The following is a 16,010-nucleotide window of genomic DNA, read 5'->3' as shown; positions in this document are numbered from 1 at the left end:
TAACAAATCCCCTAAATCAGGAACAAACCATGAGCAAACACACTGAAGTCTACACAGGACAGAATATAAATTCATAGAAATCAGTCAGGCTGCAGTTCCACATGCTTCAGAAAGCATCCTTAAAATACCTCTCTAACATTTTCTGTACTACTTACATGAGAATGCGGGAAAATCGGGGGTGGAAAGAAAAAAGCCTTGTATCACTTAAACATTAAAACATAGAGCCTATAACATCTCTTGCTATAACTTCGATACCACATATTTCACTGAAAACTGTTTTTATCATTTGATCAGGTTCTAAACTCAATAAGGACAACGGACTAACAGGGAAGTGATGCATTATCATATGTAATTATAGTATGGTATGTGAGAGTGACATTCAGAAATGGGACACACCCAGCATGACAGAAAAGTCTTTGGGTGTTGTGAATTGGGTAATGATTGCATGTTTGCATCCCAGTTATTACAGTAATTTACTGTTGAATTATTGGCAGTTACACAGAGTCTGATGACTCGCGTCACTGCAACACCTTGAGCCTGTTAGAAGAGAAAAGAGAATCACACCCCTCTAAATATTGTAACTTACATGTAGTGTATCGCAAATAATAATTATGTTATTTGACATCATAATAATAATCCATAATATGATAATGTAATAATCATTATTACATATCAAAAGTAATAAGAAATTCACGGACAGCAGCTTATTTTCACGTTGTTGTTTGTGCTAATCTTTCATCGCCTGTATTTACTGATGCTGTCTCCATGAATGAAACTATGATTAATGCTGTACTGGTAATTTGACATTTTGTGACCCTGATGCTGTATTGTGACACTTTCATCTCTTCATTTTTTTCTCAAATCATCAGAGGAATAGCTGAGCTTTAAACTGAAGGTCATGTGTGTTTGTAAATAGACCTACTACAAGAGGCCAAACTTCCAGTAAAATATGAGTACTGGACTGGTAGTTTTCTAGGAAATACACCAATAATACTTAAAAAAAAAAAAATCTTAAACAGAATTGTCACTGTGAGCCTTCACAAAAACACCAGTGGGTGAGACTGGCATAACTGAACTGTACAATCACTGAACTTTTTAAGGAAAGTCACTTAGCCATTCAAATGAAACTGGTTTTGAAAAAGAAAAAGAATCCTGACGGCATCAAAGTTTTTCTTTCTCGCATGCTTACATTTTATATGTCCAGCCCAGCCTCATTCCTGACATCTTGTGATTTTAGGACGTTGCATCTTTTGCACCTTTGCTTGGTGATGTCAATCTCTGTCTTTGCAGTTTAAAGAATTCTCATGTCACCCAAACATAGTTTTCCACAGGATAAGGCATCTGTACCCCTGTCACAGTATGGGCGGGTGATGGGTCTCCTTCACTGTATAGCTGAGTATACCTGTAGTTAAAGTGCACACATGGCATTTAGTAATAAAAAAAAAAGATTCACAACATTTAAGTTGAATTTGCAAAACTATTTTCCATAATCAGCGCTTCCTTGTTTGACTGAAAACATCTGACTCAAACAAATGAGATATAAATAACTCGAGGAACTTCTCAGGAACTAAATAGTGTGACATTATTATATTGTGAGAAAGTCTGCAAAAGAGATCACTGTTAGTTTCCAATTCCCTACCTATATTCAGTGTCATCCCCTAACCTTATTTTATAGTTTTAACTCAAATGATGTTTCACCTTAACCAAGTCATTATCTTAAACCAAATCATGATCTATCTCTAAACCTCAGTTGTTTTTGTACCTAAAAATCATATATATCAGTTTCTGACTGGTGCCTGGGTTTTTCTTTTTTTTCTTTTTTTTGCATTTTTCTGATGATGGAAATATTAACACTGCTAAAAGGGAGTGTAAATCTTTTTGAAAACTTCCGTATGACCAAACAAAGAAAGAAATTCCTATGTTCACCAGAGACTCTTGTTAGGGAGGAGTGTTTTGAGGCGAGCTGCTGGGTGGGCTGAGGGAATAAAAAGAGGGAGGGTGAGGCTCCACAGGTGTTAGAAAACCAAGAGGAGGTACAAGTGCGTCGAAGGTAAGACACTTTGGTGCTCAGGTTAACTGGATTCAGCTGCAACAGATTATTCCCCTGATTGTCTGAAACTGATTTTTTATTGTCTTTTTCTTTTTAGACTATAGCATTTAAACATTTTGCATTGGTTTGTGATTATTTTATTTATTTATTTTTGTTTTTTAAGTTAATGTTTAAAATTGTGCGTAAATGACAAATTCGTAGCTTTTTTTTCTTTGTTTTTGTTTGATTTCCGCTAGACAGTTAATTTATTCAGATCTATTTCAATGACTGATTTATTTTCTTACCGAGGATTTAATATGGATGGTCTTTTATTTTAATTAAAGAAAAAAAAATGGTGATTGACTTTTTGAATTCTATTTTTAGATGAAGTGTCTTGTAGTAGCTGTGCTTGCTGTGTGCGCCCTCGTGCCAAGCGTCCGTTGTGCCTCAGACGCAATTGGTGGGTATTTGAACTGTGTTTCTTTTTTTTCCATCTTGGATTTTTAATGGCTTCTTGGTTGAACACTGCGTCTCTATGGAGACTGTATGTCATGAATAAGTGATAACTATATGTTCTTTTCCCTCCAGCCTGGTGTTATCATCTGCCAACCTGCAGTGAGTAATCACCTTTTATCTCTAAATGGCCACAGCATCATCTTAACATCTTATCTGCTTGCTCCTCTTCAGTTTCTCATCGTCTTGTTTCTATTTATAGATGACACCACCTGGCCGATCATTGCTCCTAAATATTGCAATGGCACCCGACAGTCGCCCATTAACATCGTCTCAGCATCTGCCACAGCTAACTCCAACCTGACTGCATTCACCTTCGTCAACTACAGCAGCACCTCCGCGCTCATAAAGATGGAGAACACCGGCAAGACAGGTGAGCGGTGGGGGGACATAAACCCTCTAATATGGTGCCAGATTCTGTGTCTTGTGTTTGGTTACGTGAGAGGTATGTGTTTTTCGAAATCTGTGCTTCTTCACATTGTTTCTCTACAACACTGGTCACAACACTTGGCCAGTTGAACAAATTTTTCCAGTTTTTCGACAGTTTTTGATCTTTCTTGTCCATCCTGTTTTTGCCCACCCCCCCAGTCAAAGTCGCCCTTGCAAGTGGTATTAGGGTTTCAGGAGGAGATCTGCCTGAGGCCTATGACAGCCTGCAGTTCCACTTGCACTGGGGTAATGGTGCCTCTGTCCCTGGCTCTGAGCACACTGTGGATGGCAAGCGTTACCCCATGGAGGTAGGCCTGTAAACTATATGCAGTTTTCTTCATGCTAAGCTATAAATTAGATGCAGCAATACATTCATAGTACAATCTTTTTTCTTCTTCTTTCTCTACTTCACTCCTGCAGTTGCACATTGTAAACAGCAAGTCATCCTATAATGGAAACACAACTCAGGCTATTGCTGACTCAGATGGACTTGCTGCTCTCGGTTTCTTCATTGAGGTTAGAGGATGAATTCATTTTTTTTTTTTTTTGTTTTTTGTTTTGTTTTGTTTTTTTTTCACTCCACTCTTTATTTATGCCATCCCTCCACTCAGCTTAAAAAAACAAAACGAGGATCATGATAATAATAATTAAACAATACTTTTTCAGGTAATGTCAGGAAATGAAACTGGCCAACCCGCAAGCTGGAAAACTTTGACCTCCTATCTGTCCAACATCACAAACGGCGGTAAGGAGATGTTTTATTACTTTCATGTGGAAAACCTGATCCACTGGTCTGTAATGAATTGATGTGTCAGCTGCAGCCCCTTCAGAGATCGTGTGTCTGTCCTCAGGTGAGTCTGTTTCAATGGCACCTGGGATTTCACTGGATGATCTCCTGGCTGGGGTGGATCGCACCAGTTATTACCGTTACCGTGGCTCCTTGACCACACCCGCTTGCAATGAGGCAGTGGTTTGGACTGTCTTCAAGGAGTCAATCAAAGTCAGCAAAGATTTGGTGAGTTTTTTTTTTTTTTCTCGTGTGCCATTTTTAAGTACAATGGCCATCAGAAATGCTTCACACAGCTGTCTCAATATCTTGTCCCCAGATTGACCTCTTCAGCACAACGGTACACGTCAGCAACAGCTCGTCGCCTCTTATGGTCAATGTCTTCAGAAACATCCAGCCAGCGCAGCCAGTCACAACGCAGACTGAGCGCGCCACCAGCTCTGCCTCCAGAACCTGCTACTCTCTGGGGCTGATGGCCATGAGCTATGTTCTAGGGAGACATTAGTGCCAAAAAAGAGATGAAGTTTTTTGTCATGTCTCAACAAGTTATTGTGTTGGAGATCCTGTTCCCCTTCCTCATATGATTTTGTCTGAATAGTTAATACATAAAAGTATGCACTGAACTACTTATTCTAAGTGCTGTCAATGTAATATGATCAGTCTTTTCACATCAAGCGAATCTGAGCCTTAACACTGCAACCACTTGACTGTAGTGCAATATATTAACAATGGTATCATGAAATAGTTAAAAGAACATTAAATGTAAGGATGGCTGCATCTGCTGTAATGTGGTTCTCCATCACATACTGTAGTTTTCATAGTAATGATGTTTGGTAAAGAACTGTTCATCCTTAAATTTTGAATCTGTATGTGCTGCACATCATGCAAACACAACTTCTGTTAAACATGGTCTGCACGAAAATTTAGACTTTTGTTGTGTAACACGATCTATTGCGGCACAACTCATGTCTGCTGCCAGAGCTATATTCAGGTGCCCGACAAAGGGATATACTTGCACTAAGTTTACTGAGTAGCTGTTGTAATGGTTGTTTAGAAGTGATCGAATTAATTAATGAAATTGGAGTGTGTCGTTATTTAGTTGCATTTTAAATCTGCCTTATACATTGAGAGTTTAAAATCAGTCTATACCAATAGTTGTTGCAGAATATGGTAGTTTTATCTTTGTTCATTTTTGTGTTTTTGATTTTTGCCGTCGGCAGATGAAATGTAGCCAAATTGCCAAAATGAACACTCCAATTGAAACCCATGCTGCCTCTTTCAGTTGGTGTAATGAAGGACTGAGGTTACAGTACAATGAACACCATTATTTATCACTATTGCATACACTACCTTTTAAACCTGTGTTGAACTACTTGCACATGTAACAAAACTGACCTCTTATTAAATATTTCTAAATTAAAAATGATCTGATGTCAGTCACTTTTCAGCATTCTTAGTTTTACTTTCTGTTTTTTCTTTATTTAGTTTTGTTTCTTTAATGGCATTGTCATGGTGTGAAATTTAATCCCTATTGTTGAACTTGGGCTGTGCTTGGACCAGACAATAGAGTCATGGCTTTTGAAGGCTTACATTATAGTTCACAGAGTATTAGTTTACATAAAAGCCTGCTATATTTGTCAAAGTGGGTGTGTTTTCATTTAAAAGATCACCCTTTAAGTCAAAGTAACTGGATGGGATACAGTTGTTCCAAATTATGCTTTTAACCTTATCAAATGACGTGTACCATTTACAGCTTACCTAAACATTTTCCCACTTAAGGAACAATAAATAATCCTGTGCAAACACCTTCCTGGAATAGCTTGAATACGCTTTGAACAAAAGATTCAATGGTTCCTGGACAGATTATTAATGAAATACTAGTACTAAATATAATACTAAAAAATAAAAGTTAAAAAGAAAGGATGAAGGCCTTTGAAGTAAGCTTGCACAATTTTTCATGTCAGTGTAAGGTTAGAATCAAAGTAACATTAACTACGACAAGAGACAATCATATAAAAAAAAGGCCTTTTCCACATGACTTTACTTTCAGATTCAGAGTTACCACAGTTGTTCACTGTAAAATCCAAGCTGATCATTCTCATATCGAGCCATCTTAGGTAAGTCAGAACAAAAATGTGAACCTAGCCCGAGAAACGATAGATACTAGTTCCTCAGGCTAAACGACAATGAGACATTCTTCATTGTGCTCTTCCTCCTCTATAGTGATGACCAGCAGTAACAGTATGTATGTCATGGCCCAGAAGGCGAGGTATCCTATAAAAGATAGAAATCAGTGCTCAAAAGTTGACAAATACGGGACTGTCACTGGAGAATGACCAGCATGTAAAGATTGTAAAGATGTATCATATGTGAGTCATGAATGTGCACCATGAGATAAGAACATAGCAAAAATGCAGCTACAGGCTGAGGGTGGTGAGATCAAGAGATATTATTCTAATTTTTTTTGTAATAAATTCATGAAGTGTAGTCAGGGGAACAGATACAACACAAAAAAAGCAAACTTATATTAAGAATTATGACATTTTAATGATATTTTCTAATAAATCAATCACTTAAAAATTGTAACCATGTTCCATTTGTTGATTTCTTGCATACAGGCCTGCAGCTACATTATGATATACTGTACATACATGACTTTATATTAACTACATCTGGCCTAACCTGACATCTCCAGGTCTTAGCACCACAGTCACAGATCAGCATTATTATCCTGTATTGTAAAAACACAGCCCTAAGAAAATTCAATCGTCAAATAAAGTCTAAGAGAACAAAAAAAGAAAAAATAAGGTGCAAATTTCATTAATTTGCTTGATTGTTCTCATGTACCATGTCGGTAATGATCCTTGTTTCCAGTGAAAATTATTTACACATAACAATAACATCTTTAAAATCCAGTATCAATCAAAATATATGAAATGGGACAAAGACAAACCACAGCTCAAGCTCACCTTTTCACAATGCACTGTCTACAAGTTTAACTTACCAAAGCATTTCACTGTTTATATGTAGGCACACCCACAGATGTACTCTGCATTATTTGAAAGAGGAGCTCCTATAAAGAACCCGACTATTGCGCTTAAGTGTGTCGCCTGTTAACTGTCCAAACATAAGGTTGTTGTGTAAGACCTCATTATGCTGGATTGCAGTGTTGAATTTCCATGCGTTCTCCTATACAGGCGCCATGTAATCCAATACTTTAGTATAGAAAAAGGAGGTGATATTCTATAGCAGGATGGAGGGAGTACCTAAATTGACTATTTTTATTTTTAATTTTTTTTTTTACAGATCAGCAATATGTTTTAATAAGGCAAGTGTTTATGCTGACATAGGCCTGGTGTTAAAGTATAAGGCAGGTTTTTAACATAGGCCTTTTATGATGCTAGAATGTAATTTGAAACCATCTTGTGGGTTTTTATGTGCTGTGAGTATATGATAATGTAAAGAGCCTGTTACCCTCCAGTGTAATGAGGAGTGGTACAAAACCGGCCTGTAGCCTCTCTCAACAAACGCATCAAACAAATTCCAAACTCAGGTTTCTATTTTCTAATAAACTCATTAATTACAGATAAAACGGAGATCAGGAGGATCCAGCTGCTTCTTAGAGACGAAGATGATCGACTTAAATCACAGTGGCACTGCTTTGGGAAACGAGGATTGGCTGTGGTGGTGGTTGAAGGTGGAGCTGGACATCTGAGCCAGTCTACAGCGATGGATTTAGGAGTGACGACATCTTGGTTCAGTCCTCCGCTCTTTAAAACCCAGTAGAGGTTGTCCTTGAAGAAGTGAGCATCTCCTGCGGAGGAGCAGCAGTGTTAGTCTCACTCATTATTCATTTTTTTGGTTTTTCATCACACAATGAATAAAACATTAGCCAATTATAAACCAAGCCCTTTCAGCTACGACATGAAAATGCTGCGTACATGTTAATGCATCAATAATAATAATCCACCTCCAAACACTCGGCTTCACTGATCTGCAGGTGGTGGTAACTAACAAAGAAAGGGGGCAATACACCAACAAAGGCAGTGAAGAAGACTGCAGGTAAAACATGTGTAAATGCTAACACGTCTGTTAGCGCGCACTGAATGAAAAAAAAGAAAGAAAAAGCTTTTGTTTGTTTACAAGAAAACAGTTTTTCCCGCAATTTTTTCTTTGCCAGCTGTGTCTCATTAGTTAAATAGTGTCCAGTGTAATTGTAGCCTTGTGTTTCCCCGCTTTCAGCTAGCAGAGGTCTGTGTTTAGCCGCCTACACCTTGCTTCATGATCTGGTTCCTCGTGTTCACCCTGTCATACCTGTGTGTTGACTCTTTTTGCCTGTTTTCTCAATTTCTGTTTTTTTTGGCCACTACTTACTGGACTTGTTCGTCTGGTTGGACTAACCCCCCCTGGTTTTTGGACTCTTGCTTGCCTCACCACATTGTAAGCATTTGTTCATTTGTGTCTTATAGTAAATAATTGAACGGAATAAGTTCGGCATTTGCGTCTTTGCCTTGTGTTTCGCTACCGTTCGTGCATCAGTTGTGACAGGAATAGCATGAAACTAGCAAAAGGATGTGACTCATGCTTTCTGTGTATTTTTGCTACCACTTGTTCAAAAGTGCTACTGGGTTGCTTTAATTTAAGTAGCCTATCTGAATACTTCTTCCAGTGCTGCACAAAATGGAACCAAATATTATAAAATTAAATTTAAAGCCAACATTTATCGAGTTGTAGATTACTTTGATGTGATACATTCCTGTGCATAATCCTGCACTGTATTTTAAGTACTGTGCCACTCCTGTTTGCTCTGCCTGGCCTGTTTGGTTACTTTTTTCATCCATGCGGTACCATACACAACTGATTTCACTGATCTGACGTCCTATTTTGGTTCCGTTACGTAAATGAGTTACTTTGATGAATTGTGTCGTTTTGATTTAAGCATGTGTGCTCTTTCTCCTTTTGTCTGAACTTTGAGCCAGTTCACAACAACAGTCACAGTCTCAAATCTTAGTTTCAGTCTGGTTTCTGTATCTGACCGTATGGTTGGCTGTCACTGAAGTCAGACAGTTGATTAATGATGTTTATTACCTGTTATCATGACTTTGATCAGATCTTTTAGTCACGTTGGAAACACCTCATACCTTCATGCTTGTACATACTTCTTGAAAAATGTCACCACCCAAGAATTACCTTCTCTATGGTTTTGTTTGTTTGTCTTGCACTGGTGTGATAAATTTCTTACATTTATATCTCTAAACACAATGTTACCTTCTCCCCAGCTGATGATGTCATCCATGTGAGAGGGCACTCCTACCCAGAGGCTGTTGTCCCGTGGATAGCCTAACTCTGGCTCCCTGATCACCTGTTCACCTTTACGGCTCTCGTCAAACCTCCAGAACTTCCCTCCGCTGAACAGGTAGGTCTTGCCGTTATGAGCCCAGATGAAGGCTGCATCCACCCGGTCCACGAACGCATTGCCGTCTGTCCTCATCCCCCAATCAGAGAGGGGCCGAGGGTAACCGCTCATGGCTACCGTGTCCATGAAGACCCAGTACTGAGATCCTGGATAGATGGAGGAAAGTGTGAGAGGGAGCACCACAGAATTTGCATGTGCAAATTAGAGTCAAATTGAAGTTTGTCATTTTTGCAGTGTGAGAGAGGCAAAAGGAAACATATGGAGATACACATCTGTTTCAAGCTACAATATGGAAACAGATACAAACAGAAACAAAACAAATGTAACCTGTCTCTGGTAGTTACTGGATTTACTGCCTTTATAAGTATTTATTCTGTTTAAGATTCATGCTGATGCTGTTATTAGTTTATTTAAGCTCTTGTTGATGCTCAAAACCACTTACTTCAAAATAACATCAAAGGAAGACATGAGAAGAATGAAGTATGTTCCCACCTTCTTCTCTGATTCACCAGAGACACGTAACCGTAGGATTTTGGTTTCTCACCAATGAAGAAGATGATACTGCTGTCGCTTTTCCTCTCATACACAGCGTCGATCTTGTTCGTTCCTGGCGGGAGCCCAATCCAGAAGTTTTTGATCTGAGCCGGATGGAGGGACACTAAAGACCCGTCTCGCTTAGTTCTCCAGAATTGTGCACCTTTCCAAAAAAAGAGGGAACATGACACCAACAGGACCAATGTGTCACTGTATCTTCAAACACGGTATAAATGATAAATAGGATCAGCAAGTCTGTGTATAAAACTAAATCACCTGACAATTCTGAATATGTTTTTGTTACATGAACAATGTAAGCAAGGGCGTAGGTTTTAATTTTTTTTTTCAGATTTTAAACAGATATTTTACTTTTTTTTTTAAGTTGATAAAAAATCTTGACATGATAGATTTTCAAGAAAATATATGTATGAAAACTCTTTATCATAAATACCACAATTTAGCAGAAAACACTCAACTCACTTAAAATGGCGAGCTCATTGGGGAGGGGTAAGAATATTGTCAAGGACAATTTAGCACATTGTTAGCGACATGTCCCAACAGCCCATGCCCAAATATACACTCATGAATTTGGGCAATTAATGATTTTTGAGATTTTCAAAAACTATTTTGTGAAATATCACTTGAGTGTCTCCCTCATGGTTTCTACTTACCTTTAAAAAAGAAGACTTCTCCCCTGATATTTGCCACTGCATCAAAGCCTCCCTGACAGCGCTCGTGGATCGACGGGCCAGGACTGGATGGAAAAATAAATGATAAAACTCAAATTGTGAAGTCAAAATGTATTTTCAAGGATGTAGTTTGCTAAAAACTCAGTAGAGGGTGCAACAGAGCAAACACTCGCAGCATGGATCAATCAGAAGGCTTTTATCTGCATCACCAGTCTTAAATTACTCATCTTCAATGAGTAAACTGAGTGCATGGATAGGATATTCATAGTTTGTTAAAGCAAATACATGAAAGAGTGCTTATTGTCTATATGGATGTGCAGTAGCATTTTGGCTGCACTCACAGCTGTGTTGGTCTTGGAAGTGGCGGAGTGGGCAGGCGTGGGAGGTCCGGATCAACACCACCTGATGGCCCGCCGTCCCTCACACCTACGGCAGAATGGTGACAGCAGACAATGCTGAAGAGGTGATGAAAGAAGATGACAGCACTAGAAAAACCAAGCAACCCACATTCATCTCAAACGCCAGGGGGGTTTGACATGCAGAATGCAAACACTTTTTTTTTTGAGACATGGAAGGAAATAGTTCTGTGAAACTAGTGCAACTTTACACACTAATGAATAGATTACTTTATCACAGTTTTGGCCTCTTGATTGGGGTTTTATGGACATTTTATCCTTTGTGTAATGCTTTATGAGGCTATAAAGTAATGCACTTGCAATGGATATTGGAAAGAAACATTAGGGAAGTTTATGAAATTTTATCTTACAAATATAAAATATAACCTATTATCCTATAAACAATATATAACCATTAGAGGGATTTTCTACTAGTGCAGGGCCACTTCTCCAAATTACAAGGCCATAACCTACTACAAACCACCAGTGGTTATGTTCACATCGACAGTCACAGTCTTTTACCTAACTGTGGGCTGGACGAAAAGCGGAAAGAGACATTTAGCCATGCTGGTGGCAATGTTGTTTAGTCTGACAGTCGGTCTACCACTTTGGTCAAGACTCAAATGTCTTAACACCTGGATGGATGCAATGTGGTGCAGACATTCATGGTTCCAACAGAATGAAACCTACTGACTGGTGATCCCAAAGTTGTCTGGCGCCACCCTGAGGTTGACATCTTTTGTTTTCAGAGAAATATCTTGACAACCCTAGAAAGACTTGCTAGTAATATTCAAGGTCCCTAGAGTGTAAATTGTGACTTAGGTCATCCCTTTTTTTTCCTAGTCCCAGGTCAAAATTTTAATTGTCCAGTCTTTTAGTTTCTGCCAAACAAAGGTGGTGAAAATGGTAAATATCATGCCTGCTAAACATGACCATCTTACTATTGTCACTGTGAGCATGTGAGCTTGATGACCTTTGGCACTTAGCTCAAATCACTGCTTGGCCAACAAACAGCCTTAAAGAGCTGCTAGCTGTAGACTTCCCCACATTTTATGACCTTTCAGGTTTACTTTTACTTCATACCTCTTTTCACATGTTCCCTGTGGATTCGATTCCATGTCAATACTTTGATTAGCCAAATTAAAACAATAGTCTAATTAAAACTGTCGACAATAGCAAGCCATTCTAAGCCCCACACAGGAGTTTGTTTCCTCAGATGATTTCTTATCAGACAAACACATGCCATATCAACAACTTCTGTAGGTGGTATGTAATAAACATAACATGAATATAACAAATAAACATAAATCAGAGATTTACTCTGATTCAGGCCGGTAACTGACCGTAAAGCTGCTGGATTGCCAGTTTGTCGTCCAGGGCCAGCTGGAAGTTGACGATGTCTTCCACAGGGCCCTGGTAGTACGGACTCATGATGGATGGATCGGTGGAGGAATGGGAAAGGCCTAGCGCATGACCAAACTCATGCACTGCGACTGTGAACAAGTCTGTGCTGCTGCTGTCACCTGTGGACGTGTGAAGCAAAAGTGTTATTGGATCATGTAAACAATCATAAGTTGGGGGTATGATGTCACTGAATATGCGGATGTCTTCTTTTCGTTTTTATTCACCAAGAACTCTTTATTGATTATGACTGATCACTCTTTCATTACACTATATGTCTAAGGTAGGACAGGTCGTCTAGCCATCATCTGTCCATCATGGTTTCAATCAGTAAATACCTCTGTAGCTCCAGATCTCATCATCATCAAAGTGTGTGTCACCCGCCACTTCATCCCTGCCAGGGAAGAAGGCGTGGGCCAGGGTGCCACCCTTTCCGTCAAAAGGGTAGCCGTCGTCATGCAGCAAACGGGAAAAAGACACTCTGATGTCCCCCCCAGCCGCATTCAGCAGCCGATGGAATCTCAAGGGGGCCGCGTCACTCCAGGCTTTGAAGGCGTGAGTCAGGATGCTCTCCACCAAATGGTTAGGCAGGCCGGGGGAGAGGGAGGGCGTTGGGTAAGTGTGGACACTACAGACAAGATTATGTATTAAAACAAAGTTGTAGACTTCTCTGTTTTAAGTAATTCTCAAAATCTGTTCAATGTCTGTGAGGTTTTTGGTTTTTTACCCCTTGTTACCCTCTTAGTGTTTTGTTTATCACCAAACACTTGCCACATGATCACAAATTCATTATAATCTGGTGATAATCTGTTTTTCTCTTAGAGTCAATAAATCCAATCAAAAGACCAAAACCATCAATGAAACAAGTCGTCTTGTCTATGTCTTCAGAGGGAACAAATGGGTTTGGGGCTGAGTGCCACAGATGACCTTATCTGTGGTAGGAAGTCAAATAAATCCTATTTAAATGCGTCTTTTTATATTGCCTTTTTACGTTGCTTTCATTTACATCTGCAACAGAATGGTGACAGGAGACAACGCTAAAGAGCTGGTGAAAGCGGATGACAGCACTAGAAAAACTTTGCATGCAACCCACATTCTTGTCAGTGGCCAGGGGTGTTTGACATACAGGATGCAAAGTCTTTTTTAAGACAGAAAAAAATAGAAATAGACCTGTGAAATCCCCTATGCATGAGCACATCAGTACCAGATTATCACATTACTTTATCAGATGGAAGATTAAGCCTCTTGATTGGGGTTTTATGGACATTTTACCCTTTGTGGAATGTTTTGTTAGGCACTGGATGGCAATGTTGGTCTGGGTTGCCATGAAATTTGGTACAGACATTCATGGTTCCAACAGAATGAGACCTACAGATGTTTGATGCCTTTTTGCCTTCTCGTTGAAAGGTACTATACAAATAAACCCGCCTTGCCTTATCCTAAGCGTTCCAAAGATGGATCCTGGTATATTGAAAGGTAATAATTCCCTGATTGACACTAAGAATGATGGCTGTAACCTTGATGTGAGAGACGCCTGAAGCATTTTTGGATAATATACAAAGCACAGTCATTCATACAGGGAAGTGATAAAGTCACAGTGTAACATGACAGGAAACACACCTCCATGTGAGGTCTGTCTTATGCCACTTAAGGCCTGACAGGGCATATCTTTTCCTCCTCTTTTTCAGCATGTCTTCACTGCCAACAATATCAGGGAGAGAGCATCGTGGTGTAGACATGAGTTGGATAGTTTTGCTGTCTGGAAGAGAGGTTGATCACATGTTGGATGTTGAAACTAAAGAGCAGATTACAGGAAGTTTTGAGTCCTCATGTGACCCCAGAGATGTGAAATGTAATATACACATAATATCTTATCATGGCAGAAGTTAAGACGGCGTCACCAAGAATTCCAGTTTCCTGGATCCCTCCAAATCTCTGCATGACACGAATAGCTTTCTCAATCCCATCCTTGGTCTGCAGTTTACTTGTGCGCGGGTCAGGAGGAGGAAGGTAGCCATATCTGTTCAACCAATCCTGGACAGAACAGAAGAAACAAAAACACATTTATTTCCTTTGGTGGTGAATTACATCTCAGCACCATTAACAAACTCCACCAACAATATTGCTGAAATCCATCTCTTAGATGAGTCAACTTAAAGATCCAGTTATGACTCCAGATCATCAGTTTACAGTCTGACCCATGCAGCACGTCCCTCATGGGGCAGTGTCAGCCTTTTTTATCATTAATATTAAATGATCCTACCCTTGAGTGAGTTGCTTGATGGGGTAAAGGCTCTGTACCATTTACAGTTTGCATACCGCATGAAGCTGTTATAACTGAATAGAGAATAGAGGAACACATCTGTTGTACACTTTTCCTGTTATGCATCATTGCTGCAATAACAGTTTCTTAAAAGTCCCTTTGAAACCTCCACTCTCAACAGGAAAAGAAAAGGTGTTGGCTCCACCAACAGTGGTTTTACGATGCAAAAGATTTCAGAAAATGTCCCTGAAGTTGCTTTTTTACTCCCACAAAGCCAAATTTAATTGTTCTATTGTTTATCCACTTTTTAAAATGAAAAGAGTCAGTAAAAACCATCTAAATCCACAAACAGATATGACGTCTTATCTTTTTTTTATGAACCTCATGGGACATCTGGACAGTGCCTTATGTGCACCCGCCACCCTCTCTGCCATCTGTCATTCCCTCCGTATGACACCCCTCTCATATAAGAAAAGTGTGTGAATGCCTGGTGTAAAGGCGGGCCAACAAAAGTTCACATTTATAATACAAAAACACACATGCACGTTGGCAAGGTGATTTGTCTCAACATGTAATTGGATAGAAAACATGTTTGTGAATAAAATGACATGAATATATCTAAACTGCTTCACTCGCTCACAATTTAAAAGAAAATCCTGATCAGCAAGAGCCACACATCATACCTGAGACAATTGTATGTTTTTGTATTTTTTATACTAGAAAATTTGTAAATAAAGTTCAATATAATACTCAATCACACTATCACCTATAGAATCGATACAAAATCAAAGGAAAACTCTCAATCGGCCAGACACATAATTAAAACTTCTCATAAAAGTAAATTTTGTCTTTATATGCCATTATTTACATATTTATTTATATATAACTTTTGTAATATTTGCTTCCTACTCACCACCGCTCTGCTGTACTGCTCGGCCTCTGCTGATGTGCTTTCCGTTAAGGTCAAAACCATCCACAGCAGAAGACCCAGTTCCATTGTGGTCACTGCAAGAAAACCACTCCATTATAACAACGATACTTATCATTTCAAGGAAACAGATGTTCCTCAATTATAATAGCAGCTTCCTGAAATGCAAAGAGAAGCGATACAAAGCTCACCGTTGTTTCTGCTGTGATGCTTCAGTCTGCTCTCTTGGGACTAGGCTGGGCTGATAGATCAATGAACTCTCTCTGCCTCCGCCCTCACTCTCTCACTGTACAGCAGTGAGAGAGTGTCTTTCCTTTACCAACAAACTACGCCCCACGTCATCAAACATCACAAAAGGCGTGATGCATGGGGACATGCTGCTGCAGGTGCAGAGAAAAAGAGGATTAAAGAGATGTGTGCACATCATCAAACTCTACTTTAGTTCTGTTTTTACAACCACGATCAACAGTCCTTGTTCTCTACCTCTGTACAGCTGTTGAGATTTCTATGAGACAGGACAGCAATAGTAAGTTTCTCCTCCGCCTGGTCGACTGTGATATTTTCCAAAATCAAAATTATATTGAACTAAATAAATCGGGGCTTAATGTGGGTTTATAGGCTTTAAC

At 39.3% G+C, this 16,010-nt stretch overlaps 2 protein-coding genes across 3 annotated transcripts; one reads left to right on the top strand and one right to left on the bottom strand.

The window, feature by feature from the left end:
- Window positions 1–1,969: 1,969 nt before the first annotated feature.
- Window positions 1,970–5,198, top strand: LOC111658626 (carbonic anhydrase 4-like). Of its 2 annotated transcripts, none has more exons than XM_023411202.2 (9): window positions 1,970–2,050; window positions 2,414–2,489; window positions 2,618–2,644; window positions 2,745–2,915; window positions 3,131–3,279; window positions 3,392–3,487; window positions 3,638–3,716; window positions 3,823–3,986; window positions 4,078–5,198. In XM_023411202.2, the coding sequence occupies exons 2-9, from the start codon at window positions 2,414–2,416 to the stop codon at window positions 4,261–4,263; spliced, it is 948 nt and encodes a 315-aa protein (XP_023266970.1). In that variant the 5' UTR covers window positions 1,970–2,050; the 3' UTR covers window positions 4,264–5,198. The 2 variants fall into 2 exon arrangements, with proteins under 2 accessions (XP_023266970.1, XP_087031481.1); XM_087175355.1 differs by lacking the exon at window positions 1,970–2,050 and adding an exon at window positions 2,155–2,174.
- A 1,082-nt stretch (window positions 5,199–6,280) lies between these two features.
- On the bottom strand, window positions 6,281–15,670 carry mmp25b (matrix metallopeptidase 25b). Its single transcript, XM_023411236.2, has 11 exons — window positions 15,576–15,670; window positions 15,370–15,461; window positions 14,095–14,227; window positions 13,814–13,952; window positions 12,532–12,821; window positions 12,136–12,315; window positions 10,739–10,823; window positions 10,380–10,462; window positions 9,719–9,871; window positions 9,027–9,320; window positions 6,281–7,572 (listed from the first exon to the last, which is right to left on the bottom strand). Exons 2-11 carry the CDS (start codon window positions 15,451–15,453, stop codon window positions 7,316–7,318), a joined length of 1,698 nt encoding a protein of 565 aa, XP_023267004.1. The 5' UTR covers window positions 15,454–15,461; window positions 15,576–15,670; the 3' UTR covers window positions 6,281–7,315.
- Between the last annotated feature and the right edge of the window lie 340 nt (window positions 15,671–16,010).

This window comes from Seriola lalandi, unplaced genomic scaffold (genome assembly GCF_002814215.2).
Source record: "Seriola lalandi dorsalis isolate HSWRI2012SDOR001 ecotype SW California unplaced genomic scaffold, Sedor1 jcf7180002054464, whole genome shotgun sequence".
Taxonomy (NCBI): domain Eukaryota; kingdom Metazoa; phylum Chordata; class Actinopteri; order Carangiformes; family Carangidae; genus Seriola; species Seriola lalandi.
The sequence above is the reverse complement of the archived record's forward strand: the minus strand, read 5'-3'. Positions and strand labels throughout refer to the sequence as shown.

What these genes read in the sequence shown, in the direction of transcription:
- mmp25b (XM_023411236.2), bottom strand. Translation starts at nt 15,453, where the DNA reads ATGGAACTGGGTCTTCTGCTGTGGATGGTTTTGACCTTAACGGAAAGC. An exon ending in CCAGGAAACTGGAATTCTTG is followed by an intron (nt 13,953 to 14,094) that starts GTGACGCCGTCT and finishes CCTCTCTTCCAG; the next exon opens with ACAGCAAAACTATCCAACTC. An exon ending in AGAAGTCTTCTTTTTTAAAG is followed by an intron (nt 9,872 to 10,379) that starts GTAAGTAGAAAC and finishes TTTTTTGGAAAG; the next exon opens with GTGCACAATTCTGGAGAACT.
- LOC111658626 (XM_023411202.2), top strand. Translation starts at nt 2,414, where the DNA reads ATGAAGTGTCTTGTAGTAGCTGTGCTTGCTGTGTGCGCCCTCGTGCCA. An exon ending in GCAAGCGTTACCCCATGGAG is followed by an intron (nt 3,280 to 3,391) that starts GTAGGCCTGTAA and finishes TCACTCCTGCAG; the next exon opens with TTGCACATTGTAAACAGCAA. An exon ending in CTCTCGGTTTCTTCATTGAG is followed by an intron (nt 3,488 to 3,637) that starts GTTAGAGGATGA and finishes ATACTTTTTCAG; the next exon opens with GTAATGTCAGGAAATGAAAC.